At 38.2% G+C, this 25,377-nt stretch overlaps 1 protein-coding gene across 1 annotated transcript in view; it reads left to right on the forward strand.

Moving 5' to 3' along the window:
- Positions 1-25,377, forward strand: part of NT5E (5'-nucleotidase ecto) — an 81,955-nt gene that overhangs the window by 48,040 nt on the left and 8,538 nt on the right. The window contains exons 4-6 of the mRNA XM_007507867.2: positions 22,662-22,862; positions 23,161-23,315; positions 24,603-24,708. Of these exons, the coding sequence (XP_007507929.2) occupies positions 22,662-22,862; positions 23,161-23,315; positions 24,603-24,708 (462 nt within the window). The remainder of the gene's footprint in view (positions 1-22,661; positions 22,863-23,160; positions 23,316-24,602; positions 24,709-25,377) is intronic.

A 25,377-nucleotide genomic window follows, 5' to 3' on the forward strand; every position in this document is an offset into this window, starting at 1 on the left:
TGGGCTCTTAAACATGATGACTGGTAGCCAAGATTGACCGGCTATTGGCAAGAAGTCATTGTACTATCATGGATTATTATACCTCCAAGAAAACAAAATGATTTAGTGTCTGTCCCTCCAATTTTATCTTCTAGCATCCTTTCTATCTTCTCATTCCTCTTGCTTTGTTATTGTCATTTTTCACTCTTATCCAAATCTTCGTGACCCTATTTGAAGTTTCCTTGGCAGAGATACTGGAGTGGTTTGCCATTTCCTTCTCCAGCTGGATGAGGAAACTGAGGCAAACAGGTTAAGTGACTTGCTCAGAGTCTCACAATTAGAAAGGTCTAGGATTAGATTTTAATTCCTTTTGCTAAACTAAGAAAATTCCACAGAATAAGGTGTGCCTTTTGCTTAGTAGCTGTATCTAGTTAAATATTTAGTACTATAAATTTAGAACTACAAATAACAGACTCATACATATAGAAATGGGTTGAGGAAATGGGTCAAGTCACTTATTCCATTCTCAGTCAGTTATCCAACATATCATTATTAGAAGATAAAACTTGTTCTAGTAAAAGTCTCATTGATTGGTGCACCCATTAATTCACACCCCAGAGTTCAGATATTTATCATCTGAAATGATAACTTAGGAATTAGGTTATCATGTAATTAAGTTATAAGCTGGTTGAACCAACTGAAAAATGGATTGGATGGGGAGGGTGAATGAGACAGAGAGGGAGTAATTATTTCATTTAATTCTAACACATAGCCAGAAAAATAACAGATTCCTAAAAAGTAATCTTGCCTTGATTTCTTCCCCACTCCTACCCCCAGATGGTAACTGATGTGTGTGTGTGTGTGTGTGTGTGTGTGTGTGTTTGTGTGACAGAGCGGTATTAATTCATTTAATTCTAATGCAGAACTAGAAAAATAACGCCATTTCCATAATCCCATCATTGAAATGAACAGTATTATTTTTACCTTTCCCATCCTCAGACTCTTAAACCCTCTGGATCTATTTCTCTCTCCTGTCCCAAATATTGTACAAATTCAAGATGATTTTGTTTCCATCTGCTGTGTGTTTGTGCAAATAACCTAGGCAATTTATCAGTATTTCCCCCTTAGGGAAGAACTGGGTTTATGGTATTGTAGCATAATCCCTTGTGCATGTTAGAAGCTACAGTTACAGGACCAAGGAAGGGAACGGATATTCCTTTGAAGAAGTTAAATTCAAGAAACAAACAGATCCATGTGATTATCATTAAAAAAAAATGGCACTGAACAAGTTGGATCCTGCTATAGTTATCCAAGAGGATTCCTTTTTTGGTATTCCACTTGACAGGTTCCTAAAGAGTAATCTTGCCTTGTTTTCTTTTTTTCCCCCACTTTCCAGATGGTAACTGAATTTCAGTGTTTACATCTGAACCTCCACCTTTATCATTTATGCATCCAAACTATAGCTATAGCACTTAACATCTGAGTATTTACTTAGAAGACAAATAATAAGAGTTTACATTTCTGTAAGCACATTAAGATTTGCAAATCCCTTTCCATAATAATAACTCACTTTTATATGGGATTTTACAATTTGTAAAGAGCTTTGCATGTATTATTTCATTTGAACCCCATAAAGACCTGTAACTTAGCTGCTTATATTGTCTCCATTTTGTGTGTTAGGGAATGTCCTTCCCTAGGAGTTTCCTGTACCATTGAAGTCCTACTTCCCATCCCTAATCCTCTTATCCTACATATAAAGAAACTGAGGCTCAGAGGCCCACACCACTAATTCCAAATCCAGTGTTTTATCCCCTAAACAATGCAGCCTGTAGAAGGAGCTTTTAATCTTAGAATAGTCCAGAGCTCATTTTAGAAAAATGTGGCTAAAAACAAAGGAATTTGGGGCAGCGAAGGGGCTCAGTGAATTGAGAGCCAGGCCTGGAGTTGTCCAAATCTGGCCTCAGACATTTCCTAGCTGTGTGACCCTGAACAAGTCACTTAAGCCTAGTTGCTTAGCTCTTATTGTTCTGTCTTGGAATTCTAGGACAAAAAGTAAGAATTTTCTTTTAAAAAAGGAATTTGAAAGGACCTTCCCCACAAAACTAATGGTGATATCATTGCAGAGCGAAAGATAAATTGTCAGATGTTCAGAAAACCAACACTAAGAAGTAAATCCCTTTTCTGGGTATTTGTTGAAGCTGCCACTTACCTCTGGCAACTTTCCTTAAGGGTGAATTTTGTGAGCCCTGACCTAGAATAAAAGTGGGATTGTTTGTGTGCCTGGTAAAATAACAGACAGGACCTAAGAGACCCACTTCTGGAAATACCAGATACCCTGTTTTCCTTTTCTCCCTTTGACTATCTAGAGAGCTAGGGAGATTTTCTCCCCTGTGCAATTTTGAATGTTTCCATGTGTTCTGGAAGGAGATAACATTCCTGAGTTAAATCCTATTACACATGATTTAAAAGTTTGTTGAATCAGTCTATTAGAGGGCAGTCAATTTTATTCTAGACTAGATAAAACAGATGTGTGAAATTTTCAAATATTCTCTCTGACTTGGAAGTGTAAGTACTGACTCACCCAGGGTCATACAACTAAGCAGTAATTGAGGTCCAGTTTGAACCCAGGACCTCTCAGTCTCTAGTCCCGCCTCTCAATCTCCTGGGCCACCTAGCTGCCCCACTTAGTACAAGTTTAGTCTTAGCTCTCTGTCCCTCCAGGTCTAGCCCGTCTAAATATGGAATGCTTCCTTGCCAAGGGGGTGACTAGTTCAGCCATAGAAACTCTCAAAGACCATCTATTGATTATTATTAATAACTTAAATAATAATAACTATTAATAAGGACTCATTATCTCTGGGGAAGAGGCTACCCACAAGGATCAAATCCCAGATATTGACTGTTGTAGTTGAGTCATTACAATCATGCCCAACTCTTTGCAACCCATTTTGGAGTTTTCTGGGCAAAGATACTTGAACGATTTGCCATTTCCTTCTTGGTTCATTTCTACAGAGGAAGAAACTGAGGCAAACAAGATTAAGTGACTTGTCCAGGGTCAGCAAGGCAGTGTCTGAGGCCAGATTTGAACTCAGGAAGAAGAACCTTCCTGATTCCAAGCCCAAATGTTCTATCTAGCTGTCCCTAATATTCTTAGAACAAAAGCTTCTCTCCAAGGTTCATTCATTCATTCATTCTTCAATGGTTTATTCAGCAACTACCAAGTGCAGAATACTCTGTTAGTTGCTGTGGGAGGTTTAAAAAATGTACAGGCCAATGAGGGATAAGGTTCAAGTAGAGATAATTATAATGCCCAGGCTTAGATTATCTCAGATCTCAGAGCTGGTCAACAAAGTCCTATCTGAGAGTAATGATCTGTGCCCTCAGGAGAGGCTTAAGGGAGCAGGTGGCATCTCAGTTGGACTTGAAAGAGGGGACAGGAGTTTAATATTTGGAGGAGAAGGTACCTGGACAAATGCACTCTGGCAAGGGAATACAGGGCTTCTTTGAAGGACAGAGCTGACCAGTTTGGCTGGAGGATAAAGTACCCAAGGAATTCAAGTCTAGTAGAGTGGCACTACATTATGGAGCGCTTTGAACTTTACTCAGCAGGCAGTAAGGAACTTCTAAGGATTACTGAACAGGAGAGGACGTGACTAGATTTCTAAATGAGAAAGATTATTTCAAGCTGCTCCTCTGTTTTCCTTGCATTTCCTGAAATCTGAAATCTCTGTCTGGTCACTGAATGTGCTGACCCAGTTTACTTTCAGTCCTATTATGATGGCAGTCCAACTTTCTCAGCATGGCTAATAACAACCAGGGAATCTGGGACTTGGATTCAGATTCTGCTTTCCACTCTTGGTAAATGTGTGACCATATGCTTCATGATGGTGGAAGCATGCACACTGATGATGATGGTATGGTACTTTCCAGCAAGTGGCAACTAGATTAAATTTGATTGCAAAACTTACTCCAGTTTCACAGCACTCCTCATCAAGGTGCCTGTTCCAGAGAGACATGTCTTCAGCTCCAATTTTGGTCTCCTGGATTTTAGGTTGTCCATAAATGTGCATATATTCCATGGGCCAATGTAAGTTACAAGAAGTGCCTCTCCCACCAGTCACTACTCAGAAAATTCAATTCATGGCATTTCCATGAGGACCAAAAACCTTTGCACCTGGTCTCTCTGGTGACCTGTGTTCAGAGAAATAAATCCAAAGAAGAGGAAGCCAAGGGCTTGAGGTCTCAGGCATGCCTTTAAAAACATCACATAGATACTTCTAGCTGTGTGACCCTGGGCAAGTCACTTAACTACAGTGGCCTAGCCCCTACCACTCTTCTGCCATGGAACTAGTATTTAGTATTAATTCTAAGACATAAAGTAACAACAGTTAAAAAAAAAACATATTGCAGCAAGCACAAATATTTTCCATATTTATTTGGTCAATCCAGTTTCCCATGGCTCTCCCTCTCCCCAGCCCTCTCCACAGAGAACCTTGGCTCATGTTTTACAGAAAAATGTGAGACTTTTCACCATGAGTTTCTTCTTCTCTCCTCTTCTTCATATCTTATTAGTCATATGTCTTCTAACCCATATTCTTCACCCCTGTCTCACACGATGAAGTAACCTTACTCCTTAGCAAGAGTAATCCTGTTTAATCAATCCCATTCTATCTCATCTACTCCAACAGATCACTCCCTCTGTCATTCCTACTCAATCACTTATTTTCATTCTCTCCCTCTCCCTGTCCTTCTCCCTCTCCATTTCCCTCTCCCTGTCCTTTTCCCTCTCTCCCTCCCTCCTCCCTTTTCTCTTCTCCCTTCAGTCTATTTGTTGTTTTTATTGACTTAAGTCCTAATGCCTCTTCTAGAAGCAGCTATATAGCATAGTAGGGAAGTTAGGTGGCATAATAGGGGCAACTAGGTGACATGGTGGATAAATCACTGGGCTTGGAACAGGAAGACTCATCTTCATGAGTTCAAATCCAGCCCCAGACATTACTAGCTGTGTGATCCTGGCAAGTCACTTACGGCTATTTTTGCCTTAATTCCTCATCTGTAAAATGGGCTGTAAATGACAAACACTCCAGTATCTTTGCCAAAAAAACCCCCAAAGAATTGGGGTTTTCACAAAGAATTGGACCCAACTGAAACAATTCAACAACAAAGCCACTTTGCCTCATACATGAGGTCCTGATGTGTTAAAAACTAAATGTTCCAGCCTAACAATTCTGCTAATTATAATGGATCACTGAAGGAATGCTAGCACATATGTTCCATGTTGTGGCTATTTGTCCTTTGAATTTCATCTTCAAATGTTATTTATTATAATGATCCGCTGGCGTGTCTAGAGCTCACGCTAATTCTCCTCAGGCTCATTTTCTTCGTACTTCACTTAGCTGTTTCATGAAGCAATGCTGCTCATTAATTTTTATCATCTTTCATAAAGTTTTAGAAATAAACTTCTATTCCAAACAAATAGTGCATTAGGCTGCTTCATCTTTGCACTTGCCAAAGATTGGAGATCTAAGAGTTGAAAGGGATCTTGAGGCCATTTAGTTCAATGCCTTCATTTTACAGAAGAGAAAACTGAGGTCCAAGAAGGTCCTGTCCAAGACCTAGTAAGCATTAAAGGAAGAATTTTAATTCAGACCAATTACAGCCAAGGTTGTTGGGTTTTGTTTTTTTCATTATACTGAACTTCATTTGTTTCACTGGCTGTAATAATTTCTGGGCTCCTTCGGCAGCTAGGTAAAGCAGTAGTTAGAGCATTTGACCTGGACTCCGGAAGAGTTGAGTTCAAATCCTGCCTTAGGTACTTATTAGCTATGTGATCCTGAACAAGTTACCAAACTGTTTTTTCTCAATTGAATTTCTTCAACTTTAAAAATGGAGAGCACAATAACAACTACCTCCCAGGGTTGTTGTCAAGTAAGTTATTTGTAAAATGTCAGCACAATGACTAGCACATAGTAGGGACTTAATAAATCCTTATTTTTTTCTTCCTCATTTTGGTTCTTGTTTTGCATCAGTTAAACTTCTTTAAGACAATAATATTAAGAGGAAGCTAGGTAGTTCAGTGGATAGAGTAAAAGGCCTGGAGTCAGGAGGTCCAGGGTTCAAATTTGACCTCAGATACTTCCTACCTATGTGACTCTGGGCAAGTTACTTAACACGAATCCTTGCTGCTTTTCTGCCTTGGAACCTATACTTGTATTGATTCTAAGACAGAAAGTAAGGGTTTTTAAATATATATATTGAACAGAATTAGTCTAAGTGAGGCCTGGAGTCAACCTAAAAGCATAATATTAACATCATCTTTTAATGCTACTTGTACTGATTATTGAAAGGAGAGATGAATCATTTAATTTTGGCAATATGGTATTAACATTACTGGTTGCATTTTTTATCAAAGTTTTCATGCCTCTTCCATTTTTACCATATTTCATCATTTATTTCTCTTTAGACTGTGCTTTCAGCATCACTTTGTGTAATTCATCCCATGTTTCAATTTTTCATACTTGTCATTCCTAAATAAGAATACTAACACACTATTGGTGGAACTATAAACTGATCCAACCATTTTGGAGAGTAATCTGCAGTTATGTCCAAAGGGTTATAAAACTGTGTATAACTTTTGACACAACAATACCTCTGCTAGGTTTGTGCCACATGATGATCAGGGGAAAATGGAAAAGAACCTATATATTCTTTTTTTTAATTTTTAATTAATTAATTAATTGAGAATATTTTTCTGTGGTTGCAAGATTCATGTTCTTTCCCTGCCCTCCCCCAACTCCCCTCCCATAGCCGACTTGCAATCCCACTGGGTTTTACATGTATCATTGATCAAGACCTATTTCCATATCGTTGATATTTGCACTAGGGTGATCGTTTAGGGTCTATAACCCCAATCTTATCCCCATCAACCCATATGATCAAGCAGTTGTTTTTCTTCTCTGTTTCTACTCCCACAGTTTTTCCTCTGAATGTGGATAGTGTTCTTCCTCATAGATCCCTCCGGGTTGTTCAGGATCATTGCATTGCTACTAGTAGAGAAGTCCATTACATTCGATTGTGCCACAATGTATCAGTCTCTGTGTACAATGTTTTCCTGGTTCTGCTCCTTTTACTCTGCATCACTTCCTGGAGGTTGTTCCAGTTCACATGGAATTCCTCCAGTTTATTATTCCTTGGAGGACAATAGTATTCCATCACCAACATGTACCACAATTTAGAACTTAAATGTTCTAAAATATTTATAGCAACTCTTTGTAGTGGCAAAGAAACTGAGAGGATTCCCATTGGTTGAGGAATGGCCAAGCAAGTCATGGCTTATGATTATGATGGAATACTATTACAGTATAAGAAATGAAAAGCAGGTTAATTTTTTTAAACCTAGAAAAACCTACATGAAATAATGAAGAGTGAAATGAGTAGAATCAAAAGAACATTATGTATAGCAACAGAAATATTGTTTGAAGAATGCCTTGTAAATGTCCACCTCAAGAAAGAACTGATAAATAGAAACAAGCAAGACATAGTTTTATATGTGCATATATCTTTTTTTCAAATTATGCCTTTTCTAGTGCAGAGAAGGATGGGGGGAAATTTTTAATATAATTAATTTTTTTATTTTCTCAAAAAAGGTAGAGTAGTATTGTTACATTTATATATCCTCATTTGTTCAGCCATATCCCAACTGCTGAGGATATACTTCTAGATCTGCTATCATAAGTAATGTTATAATTTTGCTTTAATAAGTCCACATTGTTGAAAAAAGTAATAGTTCCATTAGCATTCAAATCAACTTTCCTTTCTCCTTCCCAGAGCCATTGCAACAAAAAAGTTTTTCATCTTTTCTAGTTTGATGAGTATGAAATGATGACTCAGGGGTGTTTAAATTTTCAGTTGTGTGTTTATTGTAGATTTTGAATCTTATGGTTGTTATTAATATCCTCTTTTTCTCCTTTTGAAAATTTATTTTTCCTGATAACTTATTTAATGGAGGATGTCACTTCAATTCCCAATCTATTTTCGGATGTCAGACTTTTGGGGGAAAGAAAGTTAATACAAAGAGTTTAACCTAATTTGTATCTTCTGATTTTAGCTACACTGGCTTTTATTTGTGTATAAGCTTTTTTTCCCTTAATGTTTTATTATTACTTTATTTTAATAACAAATGTCCACCTAAGTTTTATATGACTTAAAGTATAAGCTGCTGATCTAAATCTATTTTTTGTCAAATTACATTCCTGTTTTCCCAAACATTCTTGTTGAATTAGGAATCCCATCTCTAGTAGTTTGTGTTCTTGATCTTATTAAATACTCAATTGTTTTTCACATTTGTCGCTAGGTATTAACAGTACAATCCACTGAGCTGCTTTTCTGGGGTTTTTAAAATCCAGATTATTTTGATAATTACTTCTTCATAGTTTCTCTATTTTTTAAACAGATAAATTATCCAGATAATTATTACTTTGAGGTCTAGTAACACCAAGCCTCTCTCCTTTTACTCATTAAGTCCCTTTTAACCCTTTATTCAAAGGTTGTTATTATATTGTCTAATTTAATAAATTTCTCACTAGTAATAATAATCATAGCAATAATAAAAATAATAACTGGCATTTATAGAATACCTTCTATTTGCCAGGCACTGTACTAAGCCCTTTACAATGCTATTTAGCACTAAAACTGTAGAGGAATTGGTGATAGCATCATTTTTTCTATATTGGCACATCCCAACCACAAACACTAACTCTTTCTCAAATTATTCAGATCTTTTATTACCATAAAAATTTGTACGTATCTAGGTTTTTTTTAATTAATTCTCAAGTTTTTAATGCATTGTCTTGTTATCTTTGTTGTTTTTGTTATCTTAAATGGAATTTTACTTCTGATCTCTTTCTAGATTTTGTTAGAGATGCAGAAAACTGATGTTTATATGAATTTATTTTGCATTATGTTACTTAACTGAAACCACTGTCTCCTTTTTTTTTTTAAACCCTTATCTTCCATCTTGGAGTCAATACTCTGTATTGGCTCCAAGGCAGAAGAGTGGTAAGGGCTAGGCAATGGGGGCCAAGTGACTTACCCAGGGTCACACAGCTAGGAAGTAACTGAGGCCAGATTTGAACCTAGGACCTCCCATCTCTAGGCCTGGCTCTCAATCCACTGAACTACCCAGCTGCCCCCTGTCTCCATTTTTTAATTGATTCTTTGAGTTTAAGACATGTATAAAGCATCACATTGTAAAGAGAGATGTTTTGATTCTTATTTGCCTATTCTTTAATTTTTTATTGTATTGTTTCTAGAGAAAACATTTGTAACACTTTATAAAGAAAAGAGTGAGGGCCTCCTTGGTCTTCTTGAGAAAACTTACAGTGTTTCTCTGCTTTGCTACCAGTTCTTTTATTTAAATAAACATTTGGTTTAGCTCATCCATAGTAAGGGTTCTTTTATTTCTGTGCTTTAAAGGGCTTTTAATATAAATTAGTGCTGTATTTTGTTGATGGTTTTCTGTGTCTTGATTTAATCATAGATTGTTTTTATTAATATGATTAACTAATATTGAATAATCCTTGCATTCCTAATATAAATCCTCTCCATCCCTCCCTCTTTCCTTCACTTTCCCTTCATACACATGTTATTTAAAACATTTAAGCTTATAATATGTAGCAAGTAAGTTTTGTTTTCTTCCTAATCCGCTCTTCCACTTGCTCCATTTTATAAGCAAGTTCATCCCATTCACATCCATAATTATAATTGTTAATTTTTCCCTTTCTATCATGTACTGTTACAACTTTTTACTATTAAAAGGGAAAGAAAGAAATCCACAGTAAGCATCTGCAATTTACATTGCTTAACTTCAGATCCCATCTCTTCCCCCTTTGCCTATTTCCCTTCTAGTCCAGATCCAGCCTAATAAGTCTTGCCCCTTCCCTTTTCCCTTAGTAATCAGCCCTGGGTAGGTGTAGTTTTATTTTTCTTGAATCCTCCCTTCCTGGACACCACCTACTAATCACATTCCTCTGTTGCCTCCTTTCTGTCCTATCCCCTGTCTTCATCATTTTGTCAAACCTCTAGGACTCTAATCTTGCTCTCTTTTAAATTTCTTTTTTTCCCAGACCAGTTAAAAGTGAAATATATGAGATCCCCATTTCTCCCCATTCTCACTTTTTTGTTTAAATGACCTTCTAGAATGTCCCAATTGCAAGAAATAAATTTCTTTCTCCTCCTTTTTCTCTTTCCTTCCCCTCCTTTGTGTATTTCTTGTTTTTGTTGTTACTTTTTTGTTTTTTGTTCACTCAAGCTCAGAACTTGTCCTTTGTTTTCTTACTGCTCCTGGGAAGAGTGATATTTTCAAAGAATTAAAGTTTTTTTCTCTGCCTTTCAGAATGTAAAACATTGGAATATTCCTTAGCCTTTGTCTGCTGAACATACTTGTTTATAGTTCTCTTAAAGTTTCTTAATCAGATGCTGTATCTTTATTTCAGGCACCATCCTGACTTTCTCGCTAGAATACTTGGAAGTTATTGACCCTGTTAAAAAATACACTTTTCCCTCCTGTAGATTATTCTTAACTTTATAGGATTATCAGTATTGGTACAAGCATTTTTCCTTTGCTTTCTAATAAATCTTATTTCAATCTTCCCTTACCTTTCTCCTTCCTAATATATCTTGTTCCTACATGATTCCAGTGGTAGTTCCACAATATGTGATATGTCTCATTTTAGTAGCTTTAAAATATTTTATCTTTCACTGAGCATCTTGGAAACTTGTCAATCATATTTCTAGATAAATTAAATCGGGGAATGCCTATATAATGGCATAACTTGGATTCTCTTAATTTGCACTTTACTCTGGTTCTAAATCCTCAAAGTAATGATTTAGTTTCATTTTAAATTTACATATTCAAATATGTCTATAATATATTTATCTTAATATAATATTAAATTATAATATGTAATTATATAGAAAATAAATAATATAGAAATGTAATTTATTGTATTATAAACTGTATTAAATATTATTTATATTTTAAATATATTAAATATAATTTATATTAATATATCATGTAAATATATTTTATTACATATTATGTACATTGTATGATATGTAATTATATAAAGTATATGAATATATTAAATGTAATAATTATATAAATATGTTTAACATACATTTATATATTTGATTTTATTATCATTTTTTTCTGACAAACCAGTGATCCTTATGTGGTCTTTCCAAGCTTTGTTTTCCAGAGCATTTCTTTTTATTGTAAGATATCTTGTACATGTCTAATTTTTCTCTTTTTAAACATTTATAACAGTATATAAATTATAATTTTTTTAGTTCTCTCATTTATTTCATCAAACAATCCTCTATTAAAGATCTACTCAATGCAATAGATGTATTTCTTAGGATCTCTTAATACTGCATGGATTCCAGTGCAGCTCATGATCTATTTCCATTATGACTCAACATCTTCTCTGTATATCTATATGTTTATTATTGCTTTTTATACTCAAGTTATCACTGGTAATATATTACAAGCCTACTGATTACTTTTTTGAATGATTTGCAATTTTTTCCCCTGGAATTTTGTGATTTGTAGCCATTGTCCTTCTGTCCAAGATGTGTCCTATGATTCATACTGTTAGTGGAAGACAAGCAATATTAAAAATAAGTGATTTAGTGGAAAGATAGTTGAATATCATTAGAAGTTCTATTTAGTCTTCCAAATGCAATCCAACCTAGTCTTCCTCCCATGCAATCTAGGCCTGCCTCACTGTCCACATTCAGCCCTGATTGCCTAAGTCAGTGGATTGTCCCTCCAGTGGCATAACATACTCCTTCCTGTATAATGGAGAAAGGGCTGGAATTTGGAATCAGAGAACCTAAATTCAAAACCTAGTCATAACACTGTGTGATGAGGGAAGTCATCTCATCTCAATGGGCCTCAGGGTTTCCTCATCTGTGCACAAAAGGGAGTTGGACTAGATAGTCTCTTTGGTTATCTAAATCTATGATACTATGAGCCTCCATTACAAAAAAAAAATTGGGACATCCATTGCTTTGTTAAGGTTTTCCATCTTTTTATAATTTTTCAAGCTTTTCATTAAGAATTCTCATTTTCATCCTTATGTCTATTTTATTAGGGTGTTTTTTTTTCAAACTGAAGATTCTTGTGGACATTACAATCATTTTCTAGGGTTCCATTTGCATTTATTGCTGAATTATTTTATTCTAAAGTCTTTCCTCAATTCTCTTCATTTATTTATTTGTTTATCTGTTTATTTATCTGTTTGTTTGTTTATTTTTAGTATAATCCTTACCTTCTGTCTTGGAGCCAATACTGTGTATTGTATACTGTATATTGGCTCCAAGATGGAAGAGTGGTAAGGGCTAGGCAATGGGGGTTAAGTGATTTGCCCAGGGTCACACAGCTGGGAATTTGAGGCCAGATTTGAACCTAGGACCTCCTGTCTCTAGGCCTGGCTCTCAATCTCAAACCACCCAGCTGCCCCTACTTCCTCAGTTCTCTTACTCCACTCCATTTTGTTCATTCCCTTTTCTTCTCTTTTTTTTTCCCCTTCAGGGAGACTTACTTGTCAGAATTCCTTTCCTTTCCTCTCTCTTTCCCTCCCTCCCTCATTCCCTTCCTTCCTTCCTTTCTTCCATCTATCTATCTATCTAAGTCCATCTGTCTATCTATGTGTCTATCTCTAACTAGGGAAGCAAGATTGATAGGTAAGCCTAGTTCATTTCTAGTTGTTTCAAGTTTATGAGGATTAATAATTATCAGATTTTTCTTTCTTCATTCTCTGAAGCAAACGTTGCTAAATGAGTTATATTTAGCTTCATAGTAGTCATTTTGCTCCCACTTTTGCTGAGCACTATGAGGAGAAATGGCAGAGCATTCTGTATTCTTTGTTATGAAATCAATGAGCTGTCATATTTTTAGTGGCCTATTTTTAATATCTTCTGGTTTTATAGACAGAGGTGTCCATATAGATTTGGTCCTGTTCCTCTAGTTCTGCATTAGCTCAAGACACAGACCATATATCACACCATTCGATTGGCATTCATTGACATTCTAAGAACACAGACTCTCAGCCTCCTCTGAATTTTTCTCTGCTACTCTGCTCGACCCTGTTCAATGGGGAAATCAAAGCAGGTCACACAGCACTGAGGGTTCACAACTGGCCAACCTTCTGTTTGGTAAGTCTTTCCCTACTTAGCCATATTGGTCAGTATTAAAAAAAAAAACATATGATTTAGTGGTAGAGAGAATGATAATTAGACATGCTATCCAGTTTTCCAAATAGAATCCATCCTGTTCAATCTAGGCATTCACCTTCTATTGCTAAGACTGTCCCCTAAATCCTTTACAAGTTGGTAGAACCTGCCAGAATCTGCAATCCCCTAGCATACCTTATATACCTTGAGACTGCCAAACCAACTCCAGGCCACAATGAAGCATCAGAATAGGACACCCATGGAAGCTTAAATGTAATTAAAAATATATTTACAACTGTGTAAGGTCTAGAGTAAAGCATTTTGTGGGGCAGCTAGGTGGTTCAATGGATTGAGAGCCAGTCCTAGAGACATAAAGGTCCTGGATTCAAATGTGTCCTTAGATACTTTCAAGCTGTGTGTCCCTGGGCAAGTCACTTAACCTCCATTGTCTAACCATTACTGCTCTTCTGCCTTAGAACCAATATATAATATGGAAGGTAAGGGTTTTTTTTTAAAAAAAAGAATAATCATTTTAATTATTCAACTGTCTGGTCCTTTGTTATCACAAAGAATGCTAAAATAAATATTTTCATCCAAAAAAAAAAAAAGAATAAAACACTTGTTTTAAAAAAATAAAAATGAAAAAGGCATGATATGGAAATTCCCCATGGCTTCAAGTGCCTCTAATTCCATGACATTCCATCTTCAAAAAGAATTGTTATACATGTGATAGAATTTGCAGCAGTATAGGATAGGAAATAAAGTATTTTTATAACATGACTAAATATTTGGAAATTGCTCTTGACTTTCTGTACTTCTTACTACATGAAGCTACAATTTCAAGGAAATTTGTTATGTACACAATGGAAGTATTAAATGGGACTTTTCCAAGTTCATAAGACTTAAACCACTAGATTCCTTATTTTTCATTCTTTAAAGATAAGGATACTCAATTAGAAATCTGTTAAATGACACCAGGCTCTCTTTTTCCAGTAATCTTGGCTAGATATAAACCTCAGCTTAATTATAAGTGTCAAGAGACTATTCCATTTGTATACAAAATTGCTAAAATATGTTGTGACTTTCAAAGTTTCTAGTTACAATATCTTAACAGGCCAAAAGAAAGATGAGAATTATTACTCTATGAAAGTGACCTTTATCTTCCCTGCTCTGCTTTCCCTTCCTCCAGACATCCACTAAGCTATATGAGACATCTTGTCATGGAGGAACTTTCACTTTAGTTGTTGCCTATCTGCCTCCCTTTGGAAAATGACTCTCCCAGGCTGCTATTTCAAGAAAGCCATGGCTATGCTTCACTTAATTGCCTCATCTATAGCCCCTTTGTCAATTCCTTGACCATAGCTCTTCTTCTCCCTTCCTTATACTTCTAGTTCTGGAACTACAAACTATGATTGAATCAATTCATCCCTTGTCCCAAGATGGGACCTATCAATCTATACACCAGTGGCCTCACTCACTCCCTCAAGAATATGTAGAACCAAAGTGGCCCTCCCTTTTCTATGTGTGTTGTCCCTTCTCTATTAGAATGTAAGCTCCTAGGAAGAAAGGATGCCTTGACTCTAGTATTTGCATCCCAGGAACATTTGTTCAGTCGTTTCAGTTGTGTTCCCACTCTTTCCATTTGGAGTTTTCTTGGCAAAGATATGAATGGTCTGTTTCCTTTCCCAGCTCATTGTATAGATGAGGAAACTGAGGCAAACAGGGTTTAGTGAGTTGCCCTGAGTTCCATAACTAGTAAGTGTCTGAGGTCAGAGTTGAACTCGGAATGATGAGTCTTCCTGACTCTTAAGACCCATTCTCTAGTCACTGCACCAGCTAGCTAACTAACCTGTTTGGCAGAGGGCAGCCCTTAGTAAATGCTCCTGTATTCATTCCTCTGTAAAATAAATTACAGCACTACCTCCTTTCCAAGGCAAGAAATTCATGTTGTTGTTGTTTTTTTCCTTTGATCATAAAGTGCTAACTAAGCACTGTACCACTCATCTCATGTGATGATGTTGGTAGCTGGAACTGGTATCTGAAACTCAGATTTCCCAAAAGCCAGGAAGATGCATCAGGTTAAAAAAGTTAAGAGGCTGCTAACTTGGAGAGGGGGAGACTTCTTTAAACTTAGCACCCTTGATCCAGGAGGAATATTGTTATGGAAATTTTTTTTCCCTGTGCTAGTGATTTGGTGGGTTACATTTGAGTAGGTAGAAGAGGGGGTTAAAGTAGTTGGTGCAGGTGCAAAGCCTAGAGGTCCCACTGGCTGCAAAAGGTCCACTTCATTTCCAGGCTCTCCCTGGTTCATTATGGAGGTTAGTTAGCATGTGAATAGCAGAGAACAAAAAGTCTATTAAAAGAAAAGAAAAAAGTCACTTGTCTGTCTATCCAGACCAAACCAAGGTCATAGAGGATCCCGGGATTCCTTAGGTGCTCTTTCCCAGGAAATCTAAGGGCAGGTAATTGATGCTCACAGTCTTGTGTCTGGGGAGCTCCTTTTTCCCTCCGCAATATTGGTAAAAGGCAGTTAAATAAAGTCTAAGGATCCAGATTCTATGGTGAAACACTCAGTATCTCCAACAGACTCCTTAGCTCTTCTTTGCATAGAAATTCTTAACTTGGGATCAGTGAACTCTCACCAGAAAAAAAAAAAAGTTTTTCAATTATATGATTATTCTTTGTGTTTTATTTTATGCCTTTTAAAAAATGTAATAGTGAGAAGGGAGCCGTTAAATTTCATCGGACTGCCAAAGGATTTTTATTCTGGGAAGTTTATTTTAACTTGTCCTCTGGGGAAGGAGTGGAGTACAGGGTCACCCTGCCCCCTTATGGGTATACCTGGAACTACACTCCCCCAGGGCTTCCAATCTGACCATTTTGCTACTATTCATTCAACAAACATGTATAAAGCACCTGCTGTGTGACTGTTCCTTAGTCCTTTCCAGTCATGACCTTATTTGGGGTTTTCTTGGCCAACATACTGGAGTAGTTTGCCATCTTCTTCTCCAGCTCATTTTACAGATGAGGAAACTGAGGCAGAGTGCAATGACTTGCCCGAGTCACACTGAGGCTGGCTTTGACTCCAAGGCTAGTGCTCTATCCTCTGAGTCGCCTAGCTGTTGTGTGATAGTAGAAAGGAAATACAGCATAATGGATATTACCAGCTTCCAGAAAAGAGGACCTAGGTTCAAGTTCCGCCTCTGTGTGATCCTGAGCGATTTTAGTGCCCCCAGACAACTCTTCAAGCGACGTACACAGATCTGCACTGGTGGAGGGAGTTGCCTCACTGAGAGTTCCCTGGACCGATGGAATAAGGTCCACTAAAAAAAAAAAGCGCCGGTCACTATGGAGGTCAGGTGATATACAAAGATGGAAACAAAAGAGGCTTTGCAGTAAGGCAGTTTATAGTCTATTTCAAGAAAACATCATTAAAGAGCAGCCAGGTGGCTCAGTAGATAGAGATAGATAGATCTGGCTTTAAATATTTCCTGGCTGTGTGACTCCAGGCAAGTCACTCAACCCTCATTGCCCAGCCCTTACTGCTCTTCTGCCTCGTAACCCATACTGGTTATCAATTCTAAGACAGAAGATAAAAGTTTAAAAAATAGAAAGAAACAGGCAAGTAAATACAATACATTCTGAGAGAGAAAATGAGGGCATTATCAATTCAGAGCCGGTTCCTTGCCTCCTTATCCCTTCCCCACTACCCCAGTTCTTGGGATAGAGGTAAAGTACTAGGACCTTCTCTAATGCAGAATTTCCCAACAATTCAATGCTACTTGTGGTTCTGGGAAGAGGGCGGGGCTAGCTATGGAAACATCTGCCATCGCGAGGTCCGTGCGCTTGTCCAGGAGAACAAACTCTCCTCACTTGAAGCTGAAAGTCTTCACTCTGTATTTCCCCTGGAAGTGGGGAGAACGGATCTCGGGACATCTCACATCTCGCACCCCGCCCTGGATCGCATTTGTGCCTACGCCCTTTTTTTTTGTTTGTTTATTGGCTTTCAAATCAGGACCAAGATCCTTTTCAGAGGATGCTAGTAGCACAGCTTTATGCCGTTGGATCGAAGCCTAGGGGTAAGGCTTCTTCTGGCTTCTGGCTAAAAATTCTTCACTCCATTTGGTCCCCTTCCTGACTAACAGACCTTGTTTGGGAAATGCCTTCCATCTGGTCAACGGGGGATTGTCTTGTCCTGGCATAGACGTAATTTGTAAAGACGGTTAAGCCAGGAAGAGTCATTCTAGATCCGTGGTAAAGAAAAGATTTTGAGAAAGGAACCACCTGCTAAAAATAAATAAGCAAATAAATAAATGAAGTGAATTCTTGGGGGCAACTGGGCCTCTCAGTGAATTGAAAGCCAGGTCTAGAGATGGGAGGTCTTGGGTTCAAATGTGACCTCAATTCCTAGCTGTGTGACCCTGGGCAAGTCACTTGACCCCCATTGCCTAGCCCTTACCACTCTTCTGCCTTAGAACCAACAGAAAGGAAGGAAGGAAGGACGGGAGGGAAGGAAGGAAGAGAAGGAAAGGAGAGGGAGAGAAGAGGAAGAATTCTAAGATTGGGTTTGAGAAGGAGTATGGAAAGAACAAGAGGCTAGAAGGCCGAAAGGCCTGGGTGCTAGGTATAAAATCTGCTATTTTGTCCTCCTAGGACCTTAGGAGGAGGTGCTGCAGTAGATTGGGTACTTAGAATTAGGAAAACCTGAGATCACATCCTGATTTCAGGCACTTACCAGCTGTGAGACCCTGGGCAAGTAACTTAGACTCTCTATGCCTCAGTTTCCTCATCTATAAAATGAGTGTAATAATAGTACTTACCTCAATAAGATTATAGTATTAGAATAAAAGGACATATGTAAAGCACTTTGTAAAACTTAAAACTCTAAATGCTATTAGAAATACAGAAGAAAAACATGATTTATCACTTGTTTATATGGGTATATGATTTGGGGTTTCAGTTTTAAAAGATTACTCTATTACAAAAATGAATAATACAGAAATAGGTATCAAGTGATAAGAGGGAAGAGGGAAGGGAGACAACATGAATCATGTAGCCATGGAAGAATATTTTAAAATGTAAAAACAAAAAAATAAATGCAGCACTGAATTCATAAAAATAAATAAATATATGTAATACTACTACTAATATTAAATCATGTAACCTCCCTGAGCTTTCATTTCTTTATGGAGAGTTGTTTTGTTGTTGAGTCATTTTGCAATTGTCTCCCTTCTGGCCTCAGACCCTCAGACTTAGGGGGCAGCTGAGTGACTCAGTGGACTGAGAGCCAGGTCCAGAGATGGAAGGTTCTGGGTCAAATTTGACCTCAGACACTTCCTAGCTAGGTGACCTTGTCACTTAACCCCCATTGCCTAGCCCTTGCTGCTCTTCTACCTTGGAACCAATACATAAGAGTGATTCTAAGATGGAAGGTAAGGGTTTAAAAAAAATTTTTTTTAATAAATGCCTTTGCTCAGACCCTAGACTTAGTAGTGGCATTCCCTTGAGTGCTTCACTCTGCATAGAAAACACCTTCAAGTTGAAGGAGAAATTTTCATTTCACTATTTGTAGACCTTATAATATTTACTATAATATCAATAATTATTTTCTTTATTAAAAGGGGAGAAATTGCTAACTTTTTGTAATATAATTGGACGTGCTCTAGTGCAGCAAGGAATTGCCCACCAAAAGGGGATTAACATGTAATATTCATTTACAAATCAGTATATAGTTAACTACACAAATAATTTTTAAAATATAATTAACAATAAAAAGACTTCTGTGTATGGTAGTGTTTAGTACATTTTATATTTTGTATAGAGGTTAAAAACCTTTGTTTTCATAAAAATCAGCAGCTCTTTAGCATAATTCCTAGCTTTATTTTGTCCTTCTCTCCATTACTTTTTGTGCATGCCTTTTGTATTAAAATCTACATTGCCAACATTGCAGCTTGAACTTAAAACTTGTTGTTCAAATAAATATTTAACTAAAAACTTACTAGCAATGTGACCCTTGGCAACCCATTTTACCTCAGCTTCCTCAAATGATTTTCTTCTTGTTATTCCTCCCATAAAACACCCCATCTCCGATGCCTTTGTTTTGGCTCTACCCCCTTCCCTTACGTGCCTGGAATGTACAACTATCTCACTTCTACTTTTTGGTTTTCTTTAAACTCTGCTCAAGCATCACCTTTCCTAATTCCATCAGCTACCAGTTCCCTTCTCTCCTCTCCCCTCTCCCCAACAAATTTCCCTAACATTTATTTTGCTTGTAATTTTATATTTATTAAACTCTTACCTTCTATCTTAGAATCAGCTCTAAGTATTGGTTCCATGGCAGAAGAGCAGTAAAGGCTAGGTAATGGGAGTTAAGTGACTTGCCCAGGGACACAGTGCTAAGAAGAGTCTGAGGTCAAATTTGAACCCAGAACCTCCCATTGTTAGATCTGGCTTTCTATCCATCCTCTAAGCCACCTAGTTGCCCCTATACTTTTTTTGCACCCTTACCTTCCATCTCAGAATCAATGCTGTGTATTGGCTCCAAGGCAGAAGAGTGGTAAGGGCTAGGCAATGGGGGTTAAGTGACTTGCCCAGGGTCATACAGCTGGGAAGTGTCTGAGGCCAAATTTGAACCAAGGACCTCCCATCTCTAGGCCTGGTTCTCAATCCACTGAGCTACCCAGCTGCCCCTATGCTTTTTAAAATGTGCAGCTTATTTCCCCCAGTAGCTCCCTGAGGGCAAGAGCTGCTTCATGAGCTGTCTTTGTATCCCAGGGCTTCATAAATGCTCATTGACTGATTTCCTTTTCATACCAGAACAACTTCCGTGACATATTTTGTAGCCTGAAATCTGTTACATTAAACCCATCTGCAGCTCTGTGTTAGGAATGCAATGGAAGAAGGTGCTGTTGGCCGCTGAGCCCCCACCCCTGGGTTGCTCTCGTGAGCATAGCTGAGCCTGCTGCCTGCCCCCACTCTAAAGGCTCCAGGAGGATCTGAGCTCTTCTGCTAGACTTCCGGCAGGATTGCATAGACTTTCTGCTCATGGTGGCCCCTCAACACTTAAGCCAAATGCAGTTCTGTCAGCCAGGAGAACGTGCATTCCTCGAGGGCAGGCACTGTTTGGCATTGCTTGCTAAGCGGTGGATTATAGACATGAAGCCTATAGCATGCTCTTCAGCTTAAGGCAGCTCCTTGCTAGCTTACAAACGAACTCTGGAGAAGCCAGGGATCCACCAGGGAGGAACAAGGCATCTGTCAGCTTTTAACAGATTGAATGCTTCTGCTCAGGTTTTTCTCTTCTTACAAATTTCTTTGTTATAAGCTTCCTTCTCTGGAGGAAAGAGGGATGCACAGGGAAATGTAAGTGATGTAAAAATAAAAGGTAAGAAAAATCTATTTCTAAAAAAAAAACAACAACCCAATCCCCAAAATGATTCTCTAGTACAAGAACTCTTTACCTGAGGTCTGTAAGTCACTTAACCCCAATTGCCTAGCACTTCCTGCTCTTCTGCCTCAGAACTGGTACTTAGAATTGATTCTTTTCCCCACCTTTATTAAGTGTTATTTTTTAAATTTAATTATTTTTGAAATTTTTATTTAATTAGTCAATTTAGAATATTTTTCCTTGGTTACAAGAATCAAATTCTTTCCCTCCCCTCCCCTCATCCCTTCCCTTGGCTAAGGTGCAGTTCCACTGGGTTTTACACAATTGTTATTTTAATAACAAATTTCCACTTAAGTTTTGATCCATATTGTTTCCCTCACTTCTTCCCTCCCCCATCCTGGAATTGACAAGCAATTCAATCGGTGTTATTCACGTATTATCATGCAAAACCTATTTCCAAAAATCGGCAGAGGTAGGCAGTCCACAATTACAATATGGCTCATTTCCCATAGAGAGAGGTAGTTCTTCCCAGGCTGGCAAATATTCAGGGAGAATAGTTCTTCCCTCCCCTACAGTGGCTCAGTTCTGCTATTCAAGGTGGGGATGAAAAGGGGAAATTCGGTTTTGCCACATCCTTTGTCAGTATCTTTTTTTTTTTTTTTTTTAGAAAAGACAGCTAGAACACAGAGGTACCTACAAGCTATGGTGAGAATGAAGTCCAAGTTAGGCTCTGTTAAATGATGCTCTGAAAGGATTCAGATGGCATTAGGGTTTAGTTTGCCTGGCTTTATAAGGGACAGGTAAATGATAAGGTTTGGCAACTAAACCATTTGCTGGTGTTGGAGCACAGGGCAAATGTCTGAGGCAGGATTTGAACTCAGGTCTTCCTCATCCTAAGCCTGGTATTCTAGACACTACATCAACTAGCTGAGTATTGGTCATTTCCTATGAATGACCCTAAATTCCAAAGGGCTACCTTGAGGTTGTCAGCCCCTTCCAAAGAATTCCAAATAGGAAGTCAAGGGAAGTTGAGGGTGCAAAGCCTAATGGGGAGAAGAAAAGAGACTGGCTTTAAAGAGTGGGGACCTCCAAAAATGTATTTTGGGAAAGGTTAGTGATGATTTCTTCCACCAGCAGAATGCAAGAGCTGGCAGGGTCTGCTAATCAAGAATGGCTTCATTTATAAGCACATGGATGGGCCATCATCTGAATCTATCCTCCTCTATCCTCCTGTCATTTAAAGTCTTTCTCTATCTGCCTTGGTCCTATTTTCCAAGCTGATCACACATTTTCCCCTTCATACTCTCTTATGTTCCAAGCAAACCAGCCTACCTGCTGTTTCTCCAACATCACATTCCATCTCCTATCTTTTGCCTTGCATGGGAGATACCTCTATGGCTGTAGAGCTTTCCCTTTTCACCTGGACCCTTTGACATCCTTTTCTCCCTTTAAGGATCACTTTAAGTATCACCTCCCTAAAGGAACCTTTTCTGATTTCCTCCAGTAATTAGTATTTCCTGCTGCCCACAAATTATATTTCTTTTTTATATATTTTCTATTTATTTTGCTGTTTATGAAATATTGTTTTCTGTCCTTCACCCCACCCACCCAGTAGCACATAAGCTTCTACGGGCAAGTCCTGGTTACTTTTTGTCCTTACGTCTTCATTGCCTAGCAAGTGCCTGGCACCCAATAAATACTTTGTGAATTAAGTTGAGACCCAACATAATCAGAAAGTTAGGCAGGCAGTTAAAGAGGGGAAGGGGAAAGTAGAATCCAATCGAGGGCAGGGAAAGGGGGGAGAGGTGAGAGGAGTCCAGAGAGACACAAGAACAAAAATGAAAGGAATCTCTGAAGTGGACACAAGGGTTCCTTATGACATGGTGAACTGGGAGGAGGAGGAAGAAACCCTTTCAAACTCTTTGGATGGTATTTCAGGGACATTCTCTAAGCATCATCAGGATTTCATTAATAACAAACAACTTTATGTAGATGCCATGATGGATAAACAGGAGTGGTCATAGGCTGAAGGGCTCATCTGTTATCTGTTTGGTTTCAGGCCGTCCACTTCCATCCAAGGAAGTGCCTGCTGGAGACTATCCATTCATCGTCACAGCTGATGATGGGCAGAAGGTCCCAGTTGTTCAAGCTTATGCCTTTGGAAAATATCTGGGATACCTAAATGTCGAATTTGACAATGAAGGAAATGTAGTCACATCACATGGAAATCCTATCCTCCTAAACAGCAGCATCCAAGAAGGTATGGCAGACTGAGCAACTGGGGAAAAGGGGGAGGGGCAGGGATTTTGCCAACTCCTGAAGAAGATGAGGAATGTTTTTGGTTTTGTTTTCATTTTTTTATTGTTTTTGGAGGAGGATTGTTATTTATTTTATGTTGATGGGCTTTAACCCATCTTTTTAAAATGACACCCTACCAGGGGATCAAAATATAGTTGAGAAAAGGGGCAAATGATGATCAGCTTGAAGTGATCTCCAGAATCAGATCTGGGATAATGTCTATGAGCCATCTCTAACCACAGGGTTTGCTTCTCTTTTAGAGCCAACCATAAAAGCTGATATCGATGCATGGAGGGTAAAACTGGACAATTATTCTAAGCAGGAGTTAGGGAAAACCATTGTCTATCTGGATGGCTCTACACAATCCTGCCGCTTTAGGGAATGCAACATGGGGAACATGATTTGTGATGCTATGGTAAGTGACATGAGACATCTCTAAAATTACCAGTCTGGGATTTAGTGTCTTATGCTTTGCAATTGAAGTGGGTGGCACTGGGGAAATTTCCTTTTAGAATTTTGTTTTTTTTGCAATAACCTACAAGTAAAATCAGGGCATTGTATCTGCCTGGTAGCCTGGTTTGGATACTGGCACTTCAGTAGGGCTCTCATAACAGAAAGACTCTTCAGCATTAGGGAAGTGGGGCATTGTTTTGAAGGGTATATGTAAAAAACAAAAACAAAACAAAACAAAAACCCTATCCTTTTGAGAACTTGATATTGGTTGTCTAAAAAAATTTTTAATGTGTTTTCCATTTAAAAGAAATAATTATCTGAATATGCACAAGAAGCCTACCCAAACACGAAATAGGCATTGTTTAGACTTGGATTGATTAGGTTTAGCTACCCAAAAGTCAATTAGTTGACCCAGTTATTTTTGTACTATATCTGGGATTTGCTTTCAGAAATCCCTATGCTTGACTAAAGAATAATATTTTGTACAAATGTACAAAATGGGGTTTGTCTTTCTTAGGATCCCTAGTGCTTAACTTAGTGCCTGGAACATAGTTGGTGCTTAATAAATGCTCATTGTCTTGACTTGACTATACAGAGGCGACTGAATTCTTCAGCTTGGTAGGATATTACCTAAAGGAGTGATCTACTGATCCCTGGTGTCCTGAAAGGATTCAGATGCCTCCTCAGGCTGAACAGACTTCTCCTTTTCTCTTCTTAGTCACCGTTTCTAATACTGAATAGTCTTATGCACTATGTTATTCTTTAGGCTTTGGAGCTCTTGCTAAGCATTTCTTCAGAAATGCCTCTGATCCAAGTCTATCCAGCAAGCATTTCTTAAGGTATTGGGACAGATGCTGGTGGCAAAAGGGGAAAAAAATTAAATAGTCCTCCCCCTCCAGGGGAATGTCCCCCATTCTACTGGAGGAAAATAGCATGTACACAAAGAAATATCTTCCAAGGAATTTTAGCAGCTAGAATATGGGAAGAATGTGGAATCAAGAGAAGGCTAAGAAGGTGCTGCTTGAGTGAGCTGTGGGTTCCAAAAGGTGAAGGTGAAGGTGAAGAGGGAGAACACTCCTGGAATGGGGCACAGCCTGAGCAAAGGCACAGAGGCAGAATGTAGTAGAAGGACTCTAGAAGGAGCAAACGTCATTTAGCTTCCTTAGTTTTGTGCCAGATGAGTTTCTGGGGTCTTTGCTGAGGAAAAAAACATGAAAGTGTTTGAGATCATTTTGTGCTCCTGTTACAGATTAAGAACAACATTAGACATCCTGATGAAAAGACTTGGAACCATGTTTCCATGTGTATCCTGAACTCAGGAGGCATTCGATCCCCCATTGATGAAAAGAACAATGGTATATTCTTCCATTTGGCTTTGTGCCTTGGGAACGTGGTTCATCCTGTCTCTACTTCTGCTAATGGTTCCATCCTGGAGTGAGCTGCCTAATTTCAGGAAATTCAATCCCAGCAACATCATAGGACTTAAAACTGGAAAGGACCTTAGAGCCAGGATCTTTTGATTCAGAGCATTTCCTCCTTTGGCATCTAATAATAATACTTGCTAACATTTCTAGAGCACTGTGCTAAGCACTTTAAAATTATGTCATTTGATCTTCGCAACCCTAGGATATAGGTACTGTTATTATCCCCATTTTACAGATGAGGAAACTGCCAAAAAGAGGTTAAATGACTTGGCCAGAGTCACACAACTACTAATGGACATCCTGACACTAGACCCAATGCTCTATCTAGCTATCCTAACTAATAGAAAAGAGAGCACAGTTTTATTGCTAAGGTAGTTTAAAAGCTATGCCACTGTATAAATGGAGATTTTGAACCTTTGACTTCATTCCCCAGAAGTCTTTAGTATTTCCCCAAATTCCCTATAATCTCTCCTGCATCTCCACTTTGGCGATATCATGTTATTGATATTAAGTAGATGTATGCACCTCCCAGGCTCTCTCTTTGACCTGCAACTGAGCTGAATTCAGGCAGTTAAACTATATATCTTTATAAATATATAT

Source organism: Monodelphis domestica, chromosome 2 (assembly GCF_027887165.1).
Source record: "Monodelphis domestica isolate mMonDom1 chromosome 2, mMonDom1.pri, whole genome shotgun sequence".
In the NCBI taxonomy this organism is placed as follows: domain Eukaryota; kingdom Metazoa; phylum Chordata; class Mammalia; order Didelphimorphia; family Didelphidae; genus Monodelphis; species Monodelphis domestica.